This window comes from Leptodactylus fuscus, chromosome 5, assembly GCF_031893055.1.
Source record: "Leptodactylus fuscus isolate aLepFus1 chromosome 5, aLepFus1.hap2, whole genome shotgun sequence".
NCBI lineage: Eukaryota > Metazoa > Chordata > Amphibia > Anura > Leptodactylidae > Leptodactylus > Leptodactylus fuscus.
The window spans coordinates 141,687,511-141,712,572 of record NC_134269.1 but is presented as its reverse complement, the minus strand read 5'-3'; the positions used below and the strand labels follow the sequence as shown (position 1 = coordinate 141,712,572).

Sequence of the window (25,062 nt, the reverse complement as noted above, 5' to 3'; positions counted from 1 at the left end):
GGTAAAAGTGCCTTGAAACAAAACAAAAACAAATCAAAATAAATAAGGCCTCATGCACACAACTGGTTGTATTGTCAGGCCCGGATCACATCTGCGTTTGGGTTTCTGTTCAGGGAATCCGCTTGGGGACCCACACCTTGAACGGAAACCTAGACGAGTAAAAAAGCAGTTACCCATAGACTATAATGGGGTCCGTGTGATTTCTACACAAAACATGCAGAGAGAAAAGTCCAACAAGCAGCAGTTTTACATATATATCATTTTTACATATGTAGCAAGACCGGGAAAGCATTGCACAATATCAGAGGGTGTATGGAGTGTGAATGAAAAACTGCAGTGGGCAAAAACTGAGGGGGGGGGGGGGGGGTGCCTGGAATAGCACTGACACTCAAACAACTAGAAAGTGTAAACCAGGAAGTTTTGCATAAGCTGGAAAATATGAGGAAAGGTTTAAAAAAAAAAGTAAAAAAAAATTGTCCAAACATACAAAGGCATTCTGTTATATTTGTTCATTTATATAATAAGCATTCCCTGCCTTAAATCAAATTTTCTTAGCCCCATAAAACCCCTTTAAGCCTACAGCATGCTTGTGAGTCAATGCAAACTATGAACTCCCCTTTGCTGCCATGCCCCAAATAATCGGATTTCCATTTAGCCCATAGCACAGATGTCATGCACCTGCTGTATATGAAGTACCTTAAAGACGCTGTCTTGACTTGGCAACCTCTTTCTACACCGATCAGGATGTTTGCACATGATAAAGAGTTGCCCTGCATAGGACTATAATATATCATATTTGTCATTCAGAAGAAACTGAAGGAAAAATGAGAAGCCAGCGGAAACTTGCCTTGTTCCCTTGTCTCGAGCAGCTGTTTGATGGGGTTCTAAGCAGCTAGATCAGCATTGATCATTGACTGTCATATTAAAACGGACTGTGACTTGTCACCACCACTGACTAACTTATAAGCTCACCTTTAGTTATTGAAGATGAACTCACATGGTGAATCCACTGTCAGCAACCACATGATATCATTTCTATTTATTTCTTGTGTTCTCTTCAGTAGCACTTTCCCCAATTTCATCATGCATTCTAATTGTAGGTTATACATAAGGTAATGATCATAACCATCTCCGAAACAAATGTGACAGTCAGCAGTACAGCACACTACTACACTAGTAGTGAAACCCCAACATGTTAAAATGGTTGAAGGTACCCCATTTCCTTACGATTAGCCTTAGTAGAGGAGCAGCTGCTTCCTCTACTAGGGGGTACAATCTGTACACAGTACATGGGTCTTATTCAGCAAAAGGTAGCCATATAGAATTGTATACAGGTATAACATTCTGGATATATCCCATGCTTATGCACTTTAATACTCTTCTTTAGTATAGAACAATAAACCAAAAACAAACCATACTGTTGCATGCAGCTCCTAAATATTCATCAAGCCTACTTTCCAAATGGACTAGAGAAAGTTTTATTACCAAGTGAACTACATACATATACATTGTAAATGTGGGTCTGAGGTACAATAAAATATTTAACTGCAATGAGTCAGTGAGCTTTTACAGTCTACACGAAGTGAAATGGGCTGCACTTGTTATGGACACGCATGCCAGGCTGCTCATAAAAAATCTTTAGCAGCCACTATTTGCTTTAGCTACATGGACATTGCATATATAAAAGGGGTATTCCAGCCCCTATGTGGGCCAACAGTATGATAATTGGCTCGGGAACCAGAAAGCCTGCTTAAAATGACTATTACTACCTAATATTTTTGCTTCCCGTATGAACAGGAGGTGCAGAAGAAAATTACACCTTGCAGCGCTGGAGTCCTGGGTTCGAATCCCTCCAGGAACAACATCTACAAGGAGTTTGTATGCTCTCCCCTTGTTTGCATGGATTTCCTCCCATTCTACAAAGACATACTTAAATGGAAAAAAAAAAAAAAAAAAAAAAAAAACTACATTGTAATCCCTATATGAGGCTCTCAGAATAGCCTTTCTTAAGGCTATTCTGACGTGTTACTCAGAAAAAAAGGGTTTGTATGATAGGATCCCTTTAAGTTCTCCTTAGTGGCAGCTGCTGGAAAGCAGAAAAAAAACATTTGGTGTAAGAAATGAGGAAACAGGCAGCCCCCTAGGAAGATATGCAAATTATCTCTCCTCCACGAGGAAGAAAACAGTCTCTCTAATGCCACTTACAAGTCTCACCCATTAAAGAGCTGTAAAACATAACATTGTTCAAAGCCTCAACTACCTCAAAAGAAAAAATATATATATATATCACATGTAGACGGCCGTTTTGGGGTTCTTGTCCCTCATAAGCACAATGCAGAGTATTGCAACATTTCCTAAATCAGCTGACGCATGGATAAACAGCCCTCCTTTCAGAAGGGTATGGCATGCCAAAGGCTTACCACCCAGCCAACATTATCATGCTCTGGGCAAGAACTTGCCGACAAATTGGATGTCTCTTCCATTTGGAGGAGGCTAAGTTTTCACTAAAATCCCAAGCCACTTACAAGGTTTTTCAATGGGTCAGAAACTGACTTACAGGGTAGCTATAAGTAAGGTGGCACATATAGAAAAATGTTCTTCCTTCATGTGGTGACCTAGCTTGTATACTCCTCGCAACAAGTATACTACTCCATATGGAATCTTCAAATATAAAGTAACTTGAAGTACTTTTAATCCATATTGGTTAAAATAAGAGGGCGATGTGTCGATATTCTTCTTCTTATTTTTTTTTTTTAATGTAGATTGTGAGCCCCACATAGAGCTCACAATGTACATTTTTCCCTAGCAGTATGTCTTTGGAATATGGGATGGAAATCCATGCAAACACGGGGAGAACATACAAACTTCTTGCAGATAGTTTTTTGCCCTTGGCGGGATTTGAACACCAGGACTCCAGCGCTGCAAGGCTGCAATGCTAACCACTGAGCCACCGTGTGACCCCTCGATACTCTTATTTTAAGCTACATGGATTAAAAATTAAGTTTTAATTTTTGGATCTTGTTCTACATGAGGGATTTACACTTTATATGTCAGTCAATGTTCATTGCTTGGTTGTTTGTTCTTCCAAGAGTCCGTGCACAGTGAATAGTTGTATCTGGGATCTCAAATCAACAACATGGTGGTGAGCTGTTTTTTTTTTTTTCTTCTTTGTACGCCATATGAAACTGTATTTTTAAATAGGAAAATCTGAAAATATTATCTTCAATACCTGTGTTGCAAAATAAACTGGAGTCCATGGATGTCTGGTCATAAGTCAAGTGATGTATCTGCTGCTCTGAGGGGGGAGGGAGGAGGGGCTAAGTGCACGGGAGCGAGCCTGGAGGGGGGGGGGGGGGTAGTTTACCCTTTTGGGGGAAGGGGCCGCCAATACAGACCCGGCATCCGCTGTAATAGAGAGGCGGATGCCGGGGACGGTTAGACACCGACACAGATGTCTGCAACATGCAGGGCATCCGCCTCTTTATTACAGCGGATGCCGGGTCTGTATTTACATATGCAAAGCCAGCGGCGAGATGCCGCTGGCCCTGCGTGCACGCTCATAGATGGTGAGACCAGTCTAGCCCTCACAATGCGAATACAGACCCGGCATCCGCTGTAATAGAGAGAGGCGGATGCCGGGTCTGTATTCGCTTTGTGAAGGCTATACTGGTCTCACCATTAATGAGCGTGCACGCAGGGCCAGTGGCACCTCGCCGCTGGCTTTGCATATGTAACCCCGCCCACCAATGACGCAACAAAGCAGGAAGACAGAAGATTTTACAGCAACGAAGACTGGTGAGTATGCGACGTGGGAATACCCCTTTAATCCTTAAAGGGGTTGTCCAATAAAAAAAAAAATATATAATATATATATATATATATATATATATATATATATATATATAAAATTTTAACCTTTCCTTGATACCTCCCATCGGGGTCCAGTTCTCTTGGTCCATTGTTACCCTCTGGTAGAAGTCCCCGCCACACATGACTGCTTGGGCATGTGACATCCTGGGGTCTCTTCCTGAGGCCACTGATTGGCTTCAATGGTCATGTGACTGCTGAGGCCAAATCAGCGGAAGGGACAAGGGTCGCCACAATTGACGTTCAGTTTCACTTTTGAGAAGACTTAAAGAGGATATTCAGGCAAAATTTTTATATTTTAAGGTCTATATATTTCGTCTATTATTTTACCTCCAGTTTTAGAATGTATTAATTCTGATTGCAATAATATAAGAGAGTGCAAGAATCCAAACAATAAATGTGGCTGTTTACGTGAAAAGGGCCCAGATCGTCGATACTAATTATAGAGAAAATAGTCCAAAACATATTTGGGTAAAAACATCACAATTTTGTTTTATGCAAAAATTTTATTTAAAAATATGTCAATTGTGCTTTCAATAAAAAAAATTTTGCTGTTTCGGACAATGTTACACCATAACCGTTACAATGATACCAAGAACTCCATATCGACAATGTGGGCCCTTTTCACATAAACAGCCACAAATATCCCTTTTACCACGGCATGAACGTACCTTCTTTTTAGATAGTATTTTTCATGTCACTGGAACACAACTACACGTAAAGCTTCACACATAACCGTTACAATATAGAGTAGTATAACAATACGCTGCTCATGTGAGCCAACATACTGGTCATAGAGGCTTTTGGTCACCAGTCTTACCATAACTACTAGGCAGTATGCCCATTGCCTTGGGTTATGTTTGACTCAAAACTTTCTTTCACCCGTCATATCCAATAACTCACACGCTCATGTCATCTCCACCTCAAAAACATCTTCAGAATCAGCCCTTTCCTTATCATGGAAACATTAAAGACCCTTACGGTCGTCTTGATCTACCCTTTACTTGACTACAGTAGCTACTAATCGGTCTTCCCCTCACTAAACTCTCCATGCTACAACCTATTTTGAATGCAGCAGCCAGGCTCATCTATCAGTCTAAACGCTACATTGGCTGCTTATTCAATACAGAATACAATATAAATTTAAATTGCTGCACAATGCTGCCCCTACCCACATTTCCTCCTTCTATCTGATCTCTATCACCCAACCCGTGCTCTCCATTCACTCAATGATCTAAGACTAACATCCTCTATTATCTGAATCTCTCACTCTGGAATCCAAGACTTCTCCCGAGTAGCAGTACTTCTCTGGAATGCTCTACCTCGGACAATCAGATTAACATTCAATTTCTACAAATTCAAGCACAAACTAAAGATGCATTTCTCAGACAGGCTTATCACAATTCCTAATGTAAACCCTTCCACAGTTAGAATCCCTACAACAAACCTTCCACTGTTCACACTCCTGCATTACCCTACAGGATATGATATCGTATTGGACTTCTAAGGACGCCGACTGGTGACGGCTCCAAAAACTTAATTTATGTGTAATGAAAGTAACCTCTATCACATAAACGGCTAGAACACTGTATAAGCAATGCTACTTCTATGCCGCCCCTGCTAACTCCTGCCCCACCCCCTCCACCTCATAGATTGTAAGTTCTTCAGCGCCCTCAGTCCCATTGTGTGAACTGACTATTACTCTGTAATGTATCTTTTTGTCTGTACATGAAATTTGTAAAGCGCTGCAGAATATGTTGGCACTATATAAATAAAATGTATTATTATTGATAAAAACAACTATTCTCAGTGCCTACTGAAACTGTGCCAACCTGTAACCATCCTACACAAATCTCATGGTCAGTTTTCTGTACCATAACTAGATTATTAGATGAAATCAAATCTGAGGAAATGATTAAAGAAAGTATCAAGAATGTAGCCAATATAAATATATTTAGCTGAATAAAAAGCTCCTCAGTACTTACCACTATGTAGCTGGAATGAAGACGGTTACACACAGTATTTTCATGCGTCCGGAAAAGACTAGCTACCAATATTATCCACAAACACAAGTAGTCCTGTATGTAAACGGAAAGCTGCCTGCCAACATGTGTTTTTGATGATAACACCATTTGTTGTGTCATACCATGTCCATGTGAGATATGTCTTGAGAGTCAGTAAACTTAAGCCATGAAACATGACATCTGTCAGAAGGGGAAGGAGAAGCTGGAGAACACACTGCCGTAATGGAGTAAAGTCCTCATATCTAGTGAGAGTTTAGGAATTCAAGAGCATGAGAAAGGAAATGTCAGATGTATGGAGCTGGCGCGGTCCTGGCTGTGAATGAAACAGCTGTTCTGCTTCCATGTGAAGCTGTGCACTATTTGATGAGCCTTTGTTAGGACAGTAAAAGCAGCTGATTACGACGCGGGGAGAAATGGTACAGCGAGACATGCGGAATGCATGAAGAGCAAACAGGAAAGACAGATCTGGATTGGTTACAATTAGGCCAGATCCAGTCTACTTTGGGAGAGTAACAGTCAGTTTTGCCTACTGGCATGTCTTAGGGACTATATATCGCCTGTCAACGCCTAATACAAACTGCTTTTAAAGAGATCTTGTCATTTGGATGGACCCCTTTACATTACCGCATCAGAGTGAAGTTCTAGCTCCATTAAAGTATCTTTTTAATGGTGGCTATATTTGTGAATTATATCCTCTTTTTGGGTCTACAGTTGTGTCATGAAACCAACAATCTGGTACAGCTTCTGATCTGGCCCTATTTAGCACATTAGTGGGCCCCGTTCAATGGTTTTATAATTTAATCTCCCCTCAAGCAGCCCACATAAAATGCCCACTTCCATCTCAGTGACCATTCAATCAATTATTAGTTTTTTTTTATGTTGTAGTCATCTAGCCTCGTTTCCAAAGGTGCCTGCAGGCTCTGGGATTAGTGATGTCTACGGTTCAGCACTCATTGCACCTCCCTACTGCAGATAATATCAATCAAATCTGAATGGTGGAAATTGATGTTGATAACGCCTTGTGCCACCAGTCTAGTCAACATTATCTGTGTCCTAAGGATGCAGATAAAGATGAAATCGCTACCTATCTCCCAAAATAGCACCTAAAATGCAGGACTATCCCGCTTGATCTAGTTTGGCTGAAGGTTCCTCCCCACTACCATAAGGCCCGCTGCAGAGTACTGCAATACCAGAAACAACCCATGGACAAGCGTGACACTTTCTAGAGAAAAACATTTACAAGTCTCTCAAATAGGTCCTGTAGTGGCTATTGCTCTGGTGAGCTAAAGATAGCAACTACTCTAGTAGACGGGAAAAAAACATGTCAAATTGCAGAGCTGTAGAATGTGTGATAGACAAGTACCACTTCCTAGAGGAAGTATGTTCTTCAGCAGCAGCGCTTGTTTCACGACAACCATGTGACTTAAAATGTTTATGATAAAACACTGGGGAGTGGATGACAAACATGAAACTCTCTGCCCTTCCTGGTCCTTACTGGCGTAACAATCAGAACAAAACATTGTACAATGACACCACGCCTTGTGCCGCATCAAGAAAAACCAAACATCAATTCTACTATTAAAGACATCACAGGGGCATCACTAAGAAATTCAAACCGCTGAAAATCTCAAATGACGTCATGTAAGATCCAATAAACAAACCGTTCTACTGGACTAAGACATGCCACATACTGTCAGACTGCCAAATAGGTAGGATACAAATAGGGGAACACTGTACATACATTTATAAACTAATTATAACACCAGTGACACTTACAAGGTGCAGAAACGGTAACATTCCAGAAATTCTACAAAATATTCCTGGACACTTGGGAGATTATTTTAGATCACTTAAAGAGTCAGAAATTTTCAGCAGCAAAGATGTTTTATATACTGTATATGCTTCATACATGCAAGGGTAGATTGTAAACACTGAAATTTCTACATTATTTCTTTTTCAAAGGTGTATGTCTGAAGTGAAGTCTTTTTCTGCCACACCATGCCTTATGTGGTGCTATAGCTGCTCCCCAAGACGGGGTTATTGGTGGTTTCACCTCTTGATTATGGCTTTTCCCTTATTACTGGCCTCACACCAACCTGCAAAACCACATGTACAGTATTGAAGAAAATTGCTGCTTTCTCCTAAGTGAAAACCGTTACAGTTAAAGGGTTATGCGGAGTTCACACTAGCATCTGCTGCCCGCCCTTTGGGTTTTCGTTCTAATCCCCGGAAAAAACGCCAGTGTCCGTATGCAGCCTTTCCATGGTGAAACTGTTTTTTGGAGGGTTTTTGCACAGACACAAATTCGGATATTCAGGGCTCTTTAGTCACGCAAAAAAAAAAAAAAAAAGGGAGCAGCGGCGCAAATATGACCACCATATTAAGGGGTTGACATTTGTCAATTTGTCACATATATATATATATATATATATATATATATATATATATATATAAATTTTTTATTTTTTTTTTACTGCAAAGCACGCAAAGCTCCACTGCACAAACTTTACCTTGGAGGTTCACAAACAAAAGTTTTACTGAATCAAAGCGGAAAGCTAAAGGATATTTATAAGCAAGCTTTATTTGCAGATGGTTATATTGTATTACTGAAATGCCTATGTAGATAACTAAATAAATAAATAAAATAAATGTGTAGTCACTTACGTGCTGATCCATGAGTGTCTTTGCCCTCACACTGATGCTGTTTGGGAGGCGGTGTCAGGGGGAACCACAGAAGTATTCCAGCATCAAGGGTAAGCATGATGATATACACAGCAACATCAGGAGGAAAGAGCAAGGAAGAAAGGAAAGACAGTGTTAGTTCGTGCTCAAGACATATAAAGCACACTACGGCATTGGGTTAAACATACATTATACTGTGCATGTCGCATGCGTTTATGAGTTAATGCCTAAGGCAATACAAGTTGAACGCAAAGATCAATGTGCTATAAAAGCTCTTTATCGCCAAAAAGGTTGAAATAGTATTTTCGCTAATGGAAGAAACTCAGACTAGAAGGCATATATTTTCATTCTGACAGGTCAAGGAAAATTCGGGCTCTGGTTTATTACGTGGCACAATGCAGAAGGCCTGTTTAAATTAATATGATATATAGAAAGCCATTACATACAGCAAATATTTATTGTACTGCAAGCATATCCATTTTTCATTGAAGGGCCACAATTACTAGAAATCTTAACGTACATGCCAGAGATATCTTATTTTAGCACACTGAACACAACCTGAAACAGCTGCCTTCACAAAAATAACCTTTAAAAATGAGTCAAATTTGTTAAAGGGGTTGTCCTATCACAAGGATCCTATCTATACTGCTTGTTAATGTGAATTTAAGACTTTTCCTAAATACACTGCTTCAGCAAAACTGCTTTGTTTGTCCATGATCTTACTTTATTCAATTCATTGTTGACACAGCCCTTGACTTATCTGCTCAAAAGTCAAGTGATGTATCTGCTGCTCTCAGGGGGGAGGGAGGAGGGGCTAAGTGTACTGGAGCGAGCCTGTGTATCTAGCTATTCCTGTGTCTGCACCACGTGACCTAGTTCCCTGCTCTCAGATAGGGGAGAGGAGCTGCTATCATTTCTGAAAGTCTTCTATTCTCCCAGTTATCAGGCTAGCTAATTCAATTGTGTTCATTATGGCAGAGACAGGCAGTCTCTGTATGTACCACAAAATTCGGAATGAATCCAGCGTCACCAAGAATCCTTAAAATGTAGCTTTTATTTTTTCATCTAAAATATTTAATTCAGCATACTGAGGTGGCAGGTACACGTGCATGGAGCTGACTTTTGATGCTACGCGTTTCGGAACGTTACTGGTTCCTTCGTCATGGCATACTGAGGGTTTTCTATATCACATGTTTTATATCCCACTCATTAAAATTAACCCCTCCCCTTAGTCTCTGTATGTAACACAGAATGGAGTGGCTCCTGCCTGTACTTCATAGTCCAATATTGTGCATATAGTGTTTAAGGACCTTTGATTACATCACAGGCCCTTCAGCCGCCCCATAGGATCACATTATGCGGTGGGTGGGGCTACACGCTAATTTGGGGGCGGAGCTAAACGGCAGGTTGCGTGTGACACCCCGTCCACCAAATGATACAAGAAACCAGGAAGAATGAAGATTTTACAGCAGTGAAGACTAGTGAGTATTCGACGTGGGAATACCCCTTTAAGGCTGAGGCCCCACATTGCAGAAACACTGCGTTTTTGTTGCAGAGTTTGCTGCAGTTTTTTGAGCCACAGTCAGGAGTGGCTTGAAAAGAAATGTTAAATGCCTATCCCTGGTCTCGGCTTACATACATATGACACATGCTGCTGATGTGAAGCACCATCATTGGCATCATGGCTCTCTACATATAACCATAATGCCAGTAACTGGCCGTATGACGTCTGACTGGCTGTACTGATCAAATGTCATATGCCTGTAAACAGAGGCAAGGAGTGGGGACAAATATAATGGTGGACTGCCGGTCAAACAGGAAAAGTGGATTTTTTTATGGCATTTACAGGGTGTTTTTAATTGTTTTTGTTTGTTTTTTTAATCTTGGCAAAATCCTTTAATGAAATACAGCCACAGCAATACTAAGAACTTGCAACTTTACAGTAAGCCTCAAGCTTTAACACATATCAGAATTATTCTAAATTAGATGTCATGTTCCATTACGTTTTTTGTTTTGTTTTGTTTTTTTAATAGACAATCGGCCCACAGCTTGCATAGACTGATAAACCCTTATTTATGCAGAGGCCCTGGAATCTAGCAAATATTTTTTCCCAAAAAGGAAAGGTTAGTAAACTGCTCGGTTTTAATACAGAAATAGACCTGATCTCCCATGGGGAAACATCAAGCATTACATCTGGAATCAATTTGCCTCCAATTCTGATGGAGCTGAGACTCAAAGAGGAAGACATGTCAGTGATCTGGCATAGAAATATCCAGGTCTGATGTCTGATCCATTATGATGAATTGTGCTAGTGTTCGAATTGTCATAGCAAAGCTTGAACTAAATAATAATAATAATAATAATAATAATTATATATATATATATATATATATATATATATATATATATATATATATATGGTCCAAGTTACTCTAAATAAAGCTCTAAAACTATAGATTAGATATAAATGTACGATTAAGGCCATTAGGAGCCCCTATTTCAGAGCTGTCAAAAGCGCTGGCCATAAATTGTTCTTATACACCCAACAATGTCCTACTGCTCCCTCCTCTCCCCTCCCTTCTTGAGTGACAGGGCCAGAGAGATGTACTAAATTCTTGCCTGGCCCTGTGTTCTCACATTTGCAATCGCATATCACAGCAGTGTGCAGCGTAACAGTTTCGAGCAACGGAGTCGCCCCCAGTGCTTGCTATTTGAAGGGGGTTTTTTTGCATATTGAGTTTAAGTTAACGTCTCTCTTTATGGGGAGGAATTTAAATTAAAAAAAAAAAAAAAAAAAAAAAAACCACACACCTGGAATTTCACAATAAATTTACTGTGCATACTGATTACAGTGCATATGTAACATTTAAAACGTATTTCATGGCTCTGCACCTTTATAGCAATACCCAATATTTGTTGGATTTTTACTGTTTACAATTTTATTTTCTTTATTAAAAACTGTATTTTTGAAAATAATCTATTTACTTTTTCCAAGTACCCTCTACTTTACCACAAGGGAGCTTGATTACTGCTAAAGCAATACATATGCATTTCATTGTACTATATCGTTGTGGCAGGGGTTGCTAAAGCAAGCTATCAGGCTCAGTCTCTGACAAGGCCTCTAAAGTGCATCAAGATAGTGAACATAGGGGCCTTTGTGAGATTAGGCACAGGACAACTAGTGTTTGTAAGGTCCAGCAGAAGCATATGCAAAAGAATACACTGGTTGCAGTGATATGTCAAGCACATTATGACAGCTTGTGACTTCAATGGTATATGTCACAGTAAACTATAATACAGTATACACCTACAATGTTGTATGCCTAAAGAATACTCCTCTGGCATCCATATGGCACATATGTGGTATTTAAAACCATTTGATTGTTTCCCCTTCCATTTTGGATATGCAAGGTAGTCACTGAAGTAGTGAATCTGATATTGCTGATGCAGTCACCCATGATTATTGTACCTGTACCCATGTCTAGTTCCCATTTCTGAAAGAAAGAAGAAAAAGAAAGAAAAAAAAAAAGAAAGTGTATAGGGCTCATACTATTACCTGCCAGAACCTTACAGGGGGGAAGGATGATGTCCCTACAGGTTTTGAAAGCTGCGCCAACTTCTGCTCATAGCATTTGGTGAGATAATGGTGGCATGGTGCCCTGACAGAGGAGTATGTTGACACAATTAAGGACACACATGACATTTGCTGAATCATGTAGGCGGCTGCCACTATTCCTGTGTCATGTTGCCAATGTGGACTTCTGTGGATCTTATAAGCTTTGACATGCTTTCATTCATTTTATGTAAATTACTAATCCTGAACATCTCCAAGGGCAACACCACTGCTGAACATATGGGTGCGTGGCAATGTTTTTGAGATTATATACCGTGTGTGTGTGTGTGCGCGCGCGCGCGCGTGCAGGGGAAACCTTTTAACAAAAGAGGTAGGGCAGAAGAACAGGGGTGAGACTTTAATGAATACGAGTTCACATGGTACCTCTAAATAGTATCTGCAGGCCGCAGAGAGTAAAGATGGGAATTTCAGGTTCTCTCAGGAAGATTGATCTTTTGGCTCCACTCACGTAACTGAGCTGACTTTCAGTTCCCAAAATGCTTTCTATTTAAAGGGGCTCTATCATTGGAAAAAGTCATTTTTAACTAATCACATGCTTGTATAGCCTTTAGAAAGGCTATTTCACTCCTACCTTAAGTATGTAATTTGCCTCAGTGGTTTCTGAATAAGTCCGTTTTATTCATATGCTAATTAGACGATGCATCGTGCCCACCTTTGCTGTTGTTTCCTATGGGAGGCTGCTGATGATGATGATGACTCAGCTTCCTGTTTGCACACACACATAGGAGATAATAGCAGAGATGAGGCTGCTGGGAACTTCCTGTGCTGGCTGGAAGCTCATTAGCACATGAATAAAAACAAACTTATTCAGAAACCACTGAGGCAAGCTACATGCTAAAGGTAGGTGTGGAATAGACTTTCTAAAGGCTATGCAAGAATGTGATTAGTTAAAAATGACTTTTCCCAGCGATAGAGCCCCTTTGATCTTTCGTCCTGAGCTCTGTAAAAAACCAGTAGCAGGTGAAAAGGGGTGGGATTGTCTACTGAAAGGGTGAGGTTAATTTTTTTTTAGGGATGTGGTTTGTAGGTTCCAGAGTAGTAAATGTGATAAGAGGGGAGAGAGGAAAAAAAAAAAAAAAAAAAAAAGCATGCAAGTGCCAACTCCCATGATTAAGATAAAAGGCTGGCCCTTTCTCCAACATCACTGGCAGAAAGAGACCTCCTGTTTACACAGGAACCCATGGTAGGAAATAGGGCTCGAGGGTTTTATGCCAAACCACCACCTCAGCCTGACTTAGACTAACTCCTTCAGAAATGGCTGGCCTAAAGCTTAAAGGGGTTGTCCCATCACAAGAATCCTATCTATACTGCTTGTTACTGTGGATTTAAGACTTTTCCTAAATACACTGCTTCAGCAAAACTGCTTTGTTTGTCCACTATCTTACTTTATTCAATTCTTTGTGGCCACAGCCCTGACTTAGCTGCTCATGAGTCAAGTGATGTATCTGCTGCTCTCAGGGGGGAGGGAGGAGGGGCTAAGTGCAGGGAGCGAGCCTGTGTATCTAGCTATTCCTGTGTCTACACCACGTGACCTAGCTCCCTGCTATCAGATAGGGGAGAGGAGCTGCTTTCATTTCTTCTGTTCTCTCAGTTATCAGGCTAGCTAATTCAGTTGTGTTCATTATGGCAGACAGGCAGTCTCTGTATGTAACACAGAATGGAGTTGCTGCTGCCTGTACTTCATAGTCCAATATGGGTGGGCGGAGCTACTCGCAAATTTGTGGGTGGAGCTAAACAGCAGGTTGCATGTGAAACCCTGCCCACCAAATGATGCAAGAAACCAGGAAGAAAGAAGATTTTACAGCAGTAAAGACTGCTGAGTATGCGAGCTGGGAATACCCCTTTAAGATTAGTGATTGTTGCTTATTTAATTTTATAATAAGTCAAACTATTCATCTGATCAGTTATACAATATTAATTGCATAACATAGTATCATGAATTATTTGGAAACTGGAGTTAGACTCCACTGAAAACTGGCCCTGACTGTGACCCCATGACTCAAACTCTACAGTTCTGATCATGTGAAGTCACGCTGTGATCATGTGACTTACTGAAGGAGACAGCAGGAAAAGGAATGACATTGAGTAGGTTTTACTATCACCGGCGTGCCCCTTTAAACTGTGAAATCAGTATCATTAGGAAAATTTCAATTTTGTTTATTTTCATTGCCAACTCCAAGGAATCACTATATATAGTGCAATACAGCTTTGTCAGGGAATAGGAATGTATTTTCTCTACAGTGGACAGATTATAATTACCGTAAGTGATCTATGTTACATGACAAGTAATGTTTTTTTGGGTTTTTTTTCCACTGTCTTTAGGGCTTTTTGTTGCCACTCTGTGTTCTAATTCAAAGCCAGTAATACTGGTTACTTGGTATGGCGCAGAAGTAAGGAATGTTCCTCCTTTGAAGATTAAGAAAAGTATGAAAGTTATATGGCTCACCTATAACTACATATAAAACAAGCCCAAGTCTCAAATTCACAAAATATGCAATTAGATACTAAAAGCAATGAACTAAATAAAATAAACACAGGACCATTTTCACTGCAGAACCAGATTTCTAGGAAGTCAGTAATACTGCATATTATAGTACCTGCAAAGTGAATGAAATTTGGTTTATTCTCATCCACACATTGTGGGGTGGGCGGGAAGGCGGTTAAAAAAGTTGCAGAAAAGCGTATTCAAGTAAATGTAGCATGTTAATTTTAGCTGAAGTATCACAAGCATCTACCTTATATATTTAGTAGAGGAAAATGTAGCAAATACTCAAACAATGATGCAGGAGAAAAGTCAATGCATGTGTGTGTATTTGTATTTTTGTGTATTTGATGCAGTTCCCAGGCCGCTGCTGATTTCACTTCTTAGTAAAGTTGCAGCATCTTTTTCTGAAGAACTGTATGATTATAGCACAGGAGTAGCATGTGTTACTATGTATCTCACCTGCACGCTAATAACTTGTACACCAGAGCTTTTCAGTATCATGCAGGCAAGATGTATAGTAATATATACCACTCATTACTGATATTAAAACCTGCAGGAAGTTCTTCAGTATCATTACTGACTGAACAGAAATCCATAAACACAGCAATGATATAAAAGCAGAAATTAATTTGAGTTTCACTTACTAAAAAGTGAAAGCACTGACAGTCTAGGGACTGAATGCAGATAAAGCAACATCCAATACAAGGGATGTTGTATTGGTTAAGAGTAGACCAGGGTTCCATGTTGTGTATGCAGTGTTTGGACTTGCTACATTTACCAGTATTTGCAAAGTGAATAGGATTCTGGCTTATTCCATCCACACATAAAAATCTGCAGTGAAAATGCAGCGAGTTCAAAAACTCTAGCATCATTGTAAATTGCAGCATGTCAATTATACCTTTGGAAACGCTGACTGTTTCTGTGTAGGTATAATAGAGGTAGAAAGTCTGCAGAAGAAAACACTGCAGACATTCTGTGAAAAAGCGGCAGAAAAAAAAAATGGGATGCTTTTCCTAAGTGTTCTTTGACTACGGCTCACTACCTGGGGCCTTAGCTCAATACAACATTTTTTTTATTACTTTATTTTTTTCACTTAAAGAGGACCTTTCAAGGATTTGGGAACAGGCAGTTGTATATACTGCAGGAAAGCTGACAGTGCGCTGAATTCAGCGCACTGTCAGCTTTCCCGATCTGTGTCCCAGGTAAAGAGCTATCGTTCCCGGTACCGTAGCTCTTTACAGTCAGAAAGGCGTTCCTGACAATCAGTCAGGTACGTCCTTCACAGCAGCGCCAATAGTGCTGTACAGTGTGAGCGGGAAGGAACGCCCCCTCCCTCTGCTCACAGTGCTCGTCCATAGACTAGTATTATCAGGAAGGGAGGGGGCGTTCCTCCCCGCTCACACTGTACAGCGCTATTGGCACTGCTGTGAAGAAGGACGTTCCTGACAGACTGTCAGGAACGCCCTTCTGACTGTAAAGAGCTACGGTCCCAGGACCGATAGCTCTTTATCTGGGGCACAGATGGGGAAAGCCGACAGTGCGCTGAATTCAGCGCACTGTTGGCTTTCCAGCAGTATATAGAACTGCCTGTGCCCAAATCCATGAAAGGTCCTCTTTATGAACTGCATGTGGTTTTTAACTGCAGTTATGAGTAACATATATCTACTGTGCCAATTTATCAGAGTTTTCCAATTTAATGGCCATGTCCATTACCATACAGGTGAAATGTATAGGGAAATGTAATAGGCAATTAAAACTGCATGGTGGTCTTAAAACAAAAACAAAAAAAACACACATACAATGTAAACCCAGTCTTAGGTGAGGTCTAGCTTAGACCACAAGCTGGTAAACTGTATATATTTGCCTTCTGTAACAGTACATGTATTTGTTGTGTGGCATATGTGCTCTATAGAAGTCATTGACCTGGTTAACTCTGCCCTGACTGTTATTACACTGAGCCTTGAGCACAGGAAAAGCTACAAAGAATCCTTGCACACCAATAGAAAGATTACAAAGCCTAAATATATTGTTGGCATGTGGATGCAAACTGATGTACCGTAAGTACCTTACCACCATTCAGATTTTTATTAATCAGTTTCCTCCCCTCCTAATACAATCTATTATTAGACTTGGATATGTAATAACTTCTCTTAGAAACAAGGAGCCACATTACAGAACTGGCATCTCTCGGAGGGCTACTAGTTCAATAAACACAACATACAAAGTGTCCCAATCGATGACTCAGTCACTAGAGAAGATATCCGTAGATTACCCAATCAATGGTCTACCCCAGGAAAAAACCTCAAACAGCAATATCTGGAGACTAGGTGGAAACCACAGAGGTGAGCCTTACACTTCCTGTTTATTTTTAGTAGAAAGAAATTCTTCACTCAAACAGAGTCATGGTAATATTAGTATTAGAGCTACTGTATGTGGTTTAAAGACGTGAGATAAGAGCCAAGTAAGAATATACACTAGGCTTAGAACTACTGTAAAAATATCATCTCCAACCAACTTGTGTAGCTCGTCTGACAATCCGCCCACCACACTGCATCTCTTGTAAGAAGACTTGTCGGAACCAGAAAGACCCTCAACTTTTAGAGTATGTCTGCCACAGGTGACCCCACAAGCAGAAGTATTTTCTTCCCCAATTAAGATTGTCATGTGACAGATCTTGCTCCCAGGCATCATAGTTTTCACAAGGTGGTCCAAGGCTTGAAAGGATTAAAAAACACAGCTCTACTTTGAGCTTATAAAAATGCAGAATCTAAACCACTCCAGACCAACACTCTCCTCTGGGACCTGTAGCTAAGACCACAAACATGACAGAATTAGTCATGGAGACCCTACAGTCCACTTATTGTGTGACCTTCCTGCTTTCACAGCACAACTGCAAGGACACCCCATTGAAGATACACTGTGAAAACCTGATCTCCGTTTTATGGAGACTGATTGCTTTTATGCAGATGGTGTTTTGTTCTACTGCTACAGTCGCTCACTAATGCCAATGAGGCCATGGACCTTCAGCTAACTCTAGACACCCACCATTCCCTGCAAGACCCGAGAAAATTAAGACTGGTGTTTCCAAGCATCCATTTGGAGTTCACTGCTGCAGCTGTACTAAGAAAAACCTGAACAAATCAGTTGTAAATTGCTAGTCCAGCGGACACCAGACTATGCACTGCAGAAATTGGGTGTTGTGATTTCTTCTTGTCCACAGACCATAATTATAAAAGAAAACTTTTTATTTATTTATTTAAATACACTCAAAATATGTATAGTTTTGCTTTGAAATGCCTTGTAAAACTGTTCTGCGGCATTTCTCACTGGGCTACTGAAGAGTTAGGCATTACAGCAAGTTAGTCAATGTAAACATCAAAAGAGAATATATTAGAGTTTTTATTACAAAGAAACCAAACTCAGGTTGCTTAGTAACAAAGCATGATTTATGATAAGCAGTCCTAGAAATATGAGGGTGCTTGATAATAAGATCGAGGCCAAACAACATTCAATGTTTGGCCAAGAATGAAAAGAATAAGCACAATCTGAAACTGATGGTCACCTTGTGCAAGTTCACAATACAAGGGAACAGTGTATGCAACAGGTTATGCAATCTAACAATTCATCTGTGAATGCCTGTGCACCAACAATAAATACACCATTGCAAGTAATAATTCATTTCTAAAAAGCTAAGGCCATGGTAGCAACATCTATACAAAAGTGTAGTACATATGTAAAGAACGCTCACTATTCCTACAACAGTGTGCACAAATACCGTAATAAAGCCTTGAAGCATAAAAATAGTAAATAAAATACACTCTCAGGTGTAACATTTAAAGGCATTGTGCTGTTATGGATGCTTATCCCCATTCACAGAACTGGAGGCAAGTGTCCAATCCCCTGGTCCCCCAGCAATGAGGAGAACGGGGCACTAAAAGGCCCTAAAGCCTCCTTGTGAATGAAGCGCCAATACTCTTGCATAACCGCCAGCTGTAGATCCCACCTGGAAACACCCCAAGTATGCCTTTTTTGGTCTGGGGTATACATAAACCTGTTCCTTTTGGGATCCAGTTAGTAGCAAAGTCAGGACAGCTGACATGTAAACTTGGTACCCCAGTGGCAGATTGCATTGACTATGACATGGGCTCTCTGCTCAAGTGTAATGCTGACCGTCTTCCGTGATATCTGCTGGTCTGGTTTGCTGCAGTCTAGTGATGCAGTACAGCACACAGCCATGTCCAAATCGGTTTGACAATGTATGTAAGTCCAACATGTTGGTCTTTTTAAAGGGGTTTCCACACAAAAAAAATGGCTCAAAAAAGCGGTCTTAGATTGGTCTTAGACAGCGTTATAGAACAACTTTCATACATACTTTGCCTCAGTTTTTAAAGTTGGGAACAATTTCAGAGGGCAGATCTGTACCAAGTGTGCTCTGGATCAGAAAGTACTATATGGAAATGTGGATTACCTATGCATAACACAAGCATTACAAAAAACCAAAACATTGAAATATAACATGGTCACTATGGCATGTAACCACTGACAGGTAACCTAACCGCACACTACTCAGATAGGCTAATAAAACTATGAGCTGGTGTATAGCAGGTTAAAGCTTGGACAGGATAGAGAATTGTGCTGTGCAACCTCATAATTAAAGGGGTTGGCCACTTTCAGACCAATATTGAGAAACAAATGTTATTGTTTGTACAATGAAAGGATATACAATTTTCCAATATACTTTCTGTATCAATTCCTCACAGTTTTCTAGATTTCGGCTTACTGTCATTCATTCTGTTACTTCTAGTGGATAAATGTCTGACCATGGTCATGTGATTTACAGTCCATGGTCATGTGATGAGCACACAGGTGTACAGCTGATTACCAGGCAGATGTGTGATTATTGTGCTGTGACTATAATGAGCTGTGCACCTGTGTGTACATCACATGACCATGGACCATAAATCACATGACCATGGACCGTAAATCACATGACCATGGTCAGAGTTTTATCCACTAGAAGTAACAGAATGAATGACAGCAAGCCGAAATCTAGAAAACCAGGACGAATTGATACAGAAAGTATATTGGAAAATTGTATATCTTTTTATTGTACAAACCATAACATTTATCTCTCAATATTCATCTGAAAGTGGACAACCCCTTTAATGTCTAGGCTGAAATATTGCAAAATCCAACATCTAAGTAAAGGCCTAGGTCAGGGAAGATTTTTTTTTTACCCTCTGCCTTTTAACCATTGAAGTGGACTGGACTGTATATCACATGACTATGGACTGATTTTTATCCAATGGAAGTAAGCAGAATGAACAACAACAAGCAGAGATGTTATTGTCTACAATAACATACGTCTCTCAACAATGGTTTGAAAATGATTAACCACGTTAACATTATTATTTTTATTTTTTTTTTTTAGCAGCGCTATAGACAGAACAGTGCTGAACATATGGTCTAGTTAATGTTCTAGAATTATCTAAAGTCCCCTGTTATACCATATAGCTCATTATCACAATGTGTTGTGAAAAATCGCTAGCTTGGCCCAGTTACATACGCATCTTAGAAATTTCTCTTGAGATCTCACAGGATATTTGCACACACAGTTAAACAGTATTTGTCATTCTATCTAGAGAAATCCACAGAATGCAGGTCGCATTCTATAGTGCATACACATATTCGGATGAGAAACGTATACTGAAAGGCGACACAGTTTACCTGCAGGGATTATGATGTAAAGCGTGCGTCTTCACTGGAAGAAATAATGTTGTGTCCATAAGAGGTGGAATAGACAACTGTTCAATCATCAACTGGTATTCCAGTTAGACATTAGCTCGAGCCGCACAACACATCATGGCTCAATGGCTGGGAACACATTAAACTATTACCAGGTGAGACACTAAACCAAGGATGGAATATTGCTTTCTTACTGTACTCGGACATTAGAACATACGTGACTAAAATGGAAGCTTTTAAAGTATATCAAATGTTTCACATTGTAAAGTGTCAGAACATAACCTGAGCTGTAATAGTCTCCATTTTAAAAGACAGAACTTATGAGGCTGTCTCCAAGGAGCCCATCTATAGTACTTTACCTTGCTGTACACCTTCTATTATAATGAAGTCCTGGGCTAATCTATTTTATGGGATCCCTGGAAATTAGGTCAGGTATTAATCACTTCTAAGGGTTTTTCCAGGATAGGTCTTCAATATCAGATCGGGTGGGGGAGGGGTCAGACACCCAGTATTCCCACTGATCCGCCACAAGAAGAGACTGCATCATTTGCACAAGCACTGTAAGCTCTTCATAGTTGACAAGTACATCGCTGTACACCATATAGCAGCTGTCCTTGGCATTGCAGCTCAGCCACATTCACTTATATGAGACTGAGCTACAAACATGCCCAATTGCCAATGAACACGAAGTCACTAGCCGGTGAAGTAGAAGTGCTTCAAACAGTTGATCGGTGGGGTCCTGGGTGTAAAACTCCCACTTTCCTAATACTGATCACCAATTCAAAAGGATAGGTCATCAATAGTTAAGTTTCTGAAAGTCCCATATGTAAATTCATTTTAGGTGCCTATGCCTCTATAGAGCACCTTTTTTTTCGTCTCAAATCACCAAACATCAGGACCTGTCAATCGGGATAGGCAGCATTGGGTAGTAACTACAGATGAAAAAGTGGTGCTCTGGCAGGGGATGTCATGAATTTAACGCTAATGACCTAAAATAACACACGCCACCTTGGGATGTCATGGTTAAAGCGAGACCAGGGGGTAAATAAAGCAAATCACGGAGCAAGTTCTAAACATATTTAGAACACATAATTGCAGATACATTGAAGGCTAGGTTCACATCTGCGTTTGAGTTTCCGTTCTGAGAGAAGTGCTGCTTGCTGCGCTTTTCTCTGCGCATTTTTCATGCAGAGAGGGGAGCGGAATCTCCAAACACAAATGTGAACAGAGCCTGAGAGAGAACCGGTCACAAGAAATCTGCAGGCAACCAGTCAGAGCAGGAGGGGAACAGTGATATTTATATGAAAAGATTCTGTATAAGTTATATAATATTGATTAAAAACTCTGTTTTCTTTGCTATAAAGTCAAGAAGTTGGTCCTATTGGTTACTGATCCGCTTCTCCCTATGACTGTGCATACAGCAGTAACTGTCAGGTACTGATAGGGACACCTCCTTTGACTTTGGAGCAGAGATTTTAATGAATAAATGACAAAACTATGTATCGATCTGCTCTGCTACTTCTGCTCTATAATATGCACTGCAGGTTCCAGGTGATAGGATCCCTTTAAGGATAACGGCCAAGCATATCTGTATTGGATGCTTTGCACAGCAGGAGTTGTTTGAAGAAGTTAGCTCACAAACCTGCAAGATTGTGAATACAATGAACACCAAAGCTGGCCAAGAACTTCACATAGCTGTTGTTGAACAGGAATATTAAAGTTAAATATTTTTTTTTTAAGAACTATAAAAAAAAAAAAAAAACCTTTCAGGGTCTAGTGAAGGATATAACAGGTTTATGAGCATAGCAGGGGTTACACTAAATAGCCCACAAAGCCTAAAACCTGACAGTAACACACTACAGTCAAATGCACAGTTTGATTTAATTTCAGAAAATGACAATTTCCGCCCAGGATAAACACACAAAAAAAAACATACAAAAGGAAGCTATCGCCACAGGAAACCTTTCGGAAATGGAAAATTTAATGATTCTTGGCTGACAAATATTACGCAAAGTAAAATACAGCCAGACCAAAGCTACAGAGCAATACCCTGTGTTACATATACTATCTATTAGGTGCAATAGTCAAAAAGGGGTAAAAAGCCTAAGTATCATACAAGTCATTTACTGCAGAACATACAATATGACGGTGGAAATTAAAATTTTATGCAAAAAGACGGACAAAATTCAGTCAAGACAGGCACCTGTAAGCATACAGGCCTACACAAGTAAAGGCCTAGTCAGTTTTGGAGGAGCGAGAAGACAGCTGGGTCCTCCGCAGTCATCATCATGTATTTTCCTGTCAGCTGAAGTGATCAAAATGTCATCTCATGAGTAAAAAGAGCTAGGGAACTATTTCATAGCTCGCTCTCCAACAAACTTCCTATTTTCCAGACTTAATCTTATGTACTATTTTCAGTCTACACAAACCCTTCCTCTCCCCTCATGTGACAGAGATAATGTTGCCGAGATGCTGTCCATTTCAACAAGTGCTCACATGGATGTGAGCTCAGATTATATCCAGGCTGTTAGCTGTATAAACACTAGAGATCAAAACTGAAGCATACACAAAGTAAGGGGTCATTGTATGTGAATACTCTTACATTGTTCACTTAAAGTAGGCTTTCCAGGGTGTTAGTTGTATGTCCTTATCTTACACATGAAGAATAACAGGACTGTTTAACTGAATGGGAAATAAAAAGATTAAAAAATTAAATAAAAGAACCCTTCTACTGAGCCCACAGAACCAAGCACTGCTGCATCTAAGTTCTATACATAATCTTCCCCCTCCCAGCCAGTGCACCCAGACTGATATATTGATATATAGTTTTATGGGAGAAGATTCTGTATAGTTTATCTCTGTTGCTTTTATACTTAGAGTAATAGAGTCCAGTGGGCGGGGTCAATGGTGGTTATCAGGTATCTCTGTATGCGCAGTCACTGATCACACCGCCCAATGGACTCAATTGCTCCTCCTGGAAACAACAGAGAAATAAATATAGATTACTAGAGGGAGGACCCGGCTTCGCACGGGTATATTACATGTTATGTTTGTGTAGTGACTCCATAAGAATTATCCAATTTTGCACTGATGTATTTTGTATGTTGTTTGTGTGTATGTCCTTAAGCGTCATGTGATTATGTGTATCTCATTTTGAATGTCAGTGAAAAACCTGTGATCAGTTGTTATGGATACCTGGAGTAATGCTGTATCTAATCCTTCCCCGTGTAGTACTGTGTTTAGATGCAAGTATCCAATCCTTGTTGGTGTGGTACTTTGTGCAGATGCACATATCTAATCCTCCCCGTGTGGTATTGTGTGAAGAGGCGCGTATCCAATGACTCTGGCGTGTGGTACTGTGTGCAGATGCGCGTGTCTAATACTCTGGTGTGTGGTACTGTGTGCAGAGGCCTGTATCTAATCCTCCAAAGTGTGGTACTGTGTTCAGATGCACGTATGTAATCCTCCCCCCGTGTGATACTGTGTGCTGAGACACGTATCTAATTCTCTGGCTTGTGGTACTGTGTGCACACACATGTATCTATTCCTCTCCTGTGTGGTATTGTGTGAAGAGTATCTAATCCTTCGGCGTATGGAACTATGTGTAGACGCGTGTATCTAATCCTACTGCATGTGGTACTGTGTGCAGACACGCGTATCTAATCCTACGGCATGTGGTACTGTGTGCAGACGCGCGTATCTAATCCTACGGCATGTGGTACTGTGTGTAGATGCGCGTATCTAATCCTCCCCCATGTGGTACTGTGTGCAGATGCGTGTATCTAATCCTCTCCCGTGTGATACTGTGTGCTGAGACGCGTATCTAATTCTTTGGCTTGTGGTGCTGTATGCAGAGGCATGTATCTAATCCTCCAAAGTGTGATACTGTGTGCACACACACGTATCTAATCCTCCCCTGTGTGGTATTGTATGAAGAGGCGCATATCTAATCCTTCGGCGTGTGGAACTATGTGTAGACGCGCGTATCTAATCCTACTTCATGTGGTACTGTGTGCAGACATGTGTATCTAATCCTATGGCGTGTACAAAAGTGTGCAGACACGCGTATCTAATCCTCTGGAGTGTGGAACTGTGTGTAGACATGTGTAGCTAATCCTACGGCATGTGGTACTCTGTGCAGACACGCGTATCTAATCCTACGGCATGTGGTACTGTGTGTAGACACGCGTATCTAATCCTACGGCATGTGGTACTGTGTGCAGACGCGTGTATCTAATCCTATGGCGTGTACAACTGTGTGAAGACACGTGTATCTAATCCTCCCCTGTGTGGTATTGTGTGAAGAGACGCGTATCTAATCCTATAGCGTGTGGAACTGTGTGTAGACGCGCGTATCCAATCCCCGTCATGTGGTACTGTGTGCAGACGCGCGTATCTAATCCTATGGCATGTGGTACTCTGTGCAGACGTGTGTATCTAATCCTATGGCGTGTGGTATTGTGTGTAGACGCGCGTATCTAATCCTCCCCCGTGTGCTACTGTGTGCAGACGTGCGTATCTAATCCTCTGGAGTGTGGAACTGTGTGTAGACGCGTGTATCTAATCCTAAGACATGTGGTACTCTGTGGAGACGCGTGTATCTAATCCTATGGCGTGTACAAATG

At 40.5% G+C, this 25,062-nt stretch overlaps 1 protein-coding gene across 7 annotated transcripts in view; it reads right to left on the bottom strand.

Moving 5' to 3' along the window:
* Positions 1 to 25,062, bottom strand: part of OSBPL8 (oxysterol binding protein like 8) — a 159,271-nt gene that overhangs the window by 89,116 nt on the left and 45,093 nt on the right. For 5 of the 7 annotated variants that reach the window (XM_075274335.1, XM_075274333.1, XM_075274336.1 and 2 more), the window contains one exon: positions 8,556 to 8,592. The exons of 1 other annotated variant lie outside the window; for it this stretch is intronic. In XM_075274335.1, coding sequence (XP_075130436.1) covers positions 8,556 to 8,592 — 37 coding nt within the window. Of the gene's footprint in view, positions 1 to 5,852; positions 6,272 to 8,555; positions 8,593 to 25,062 lie in introns of those variants that run through there. One more of the 7 variants, XM_075274342.1, reaches the window with a different exon arrangement.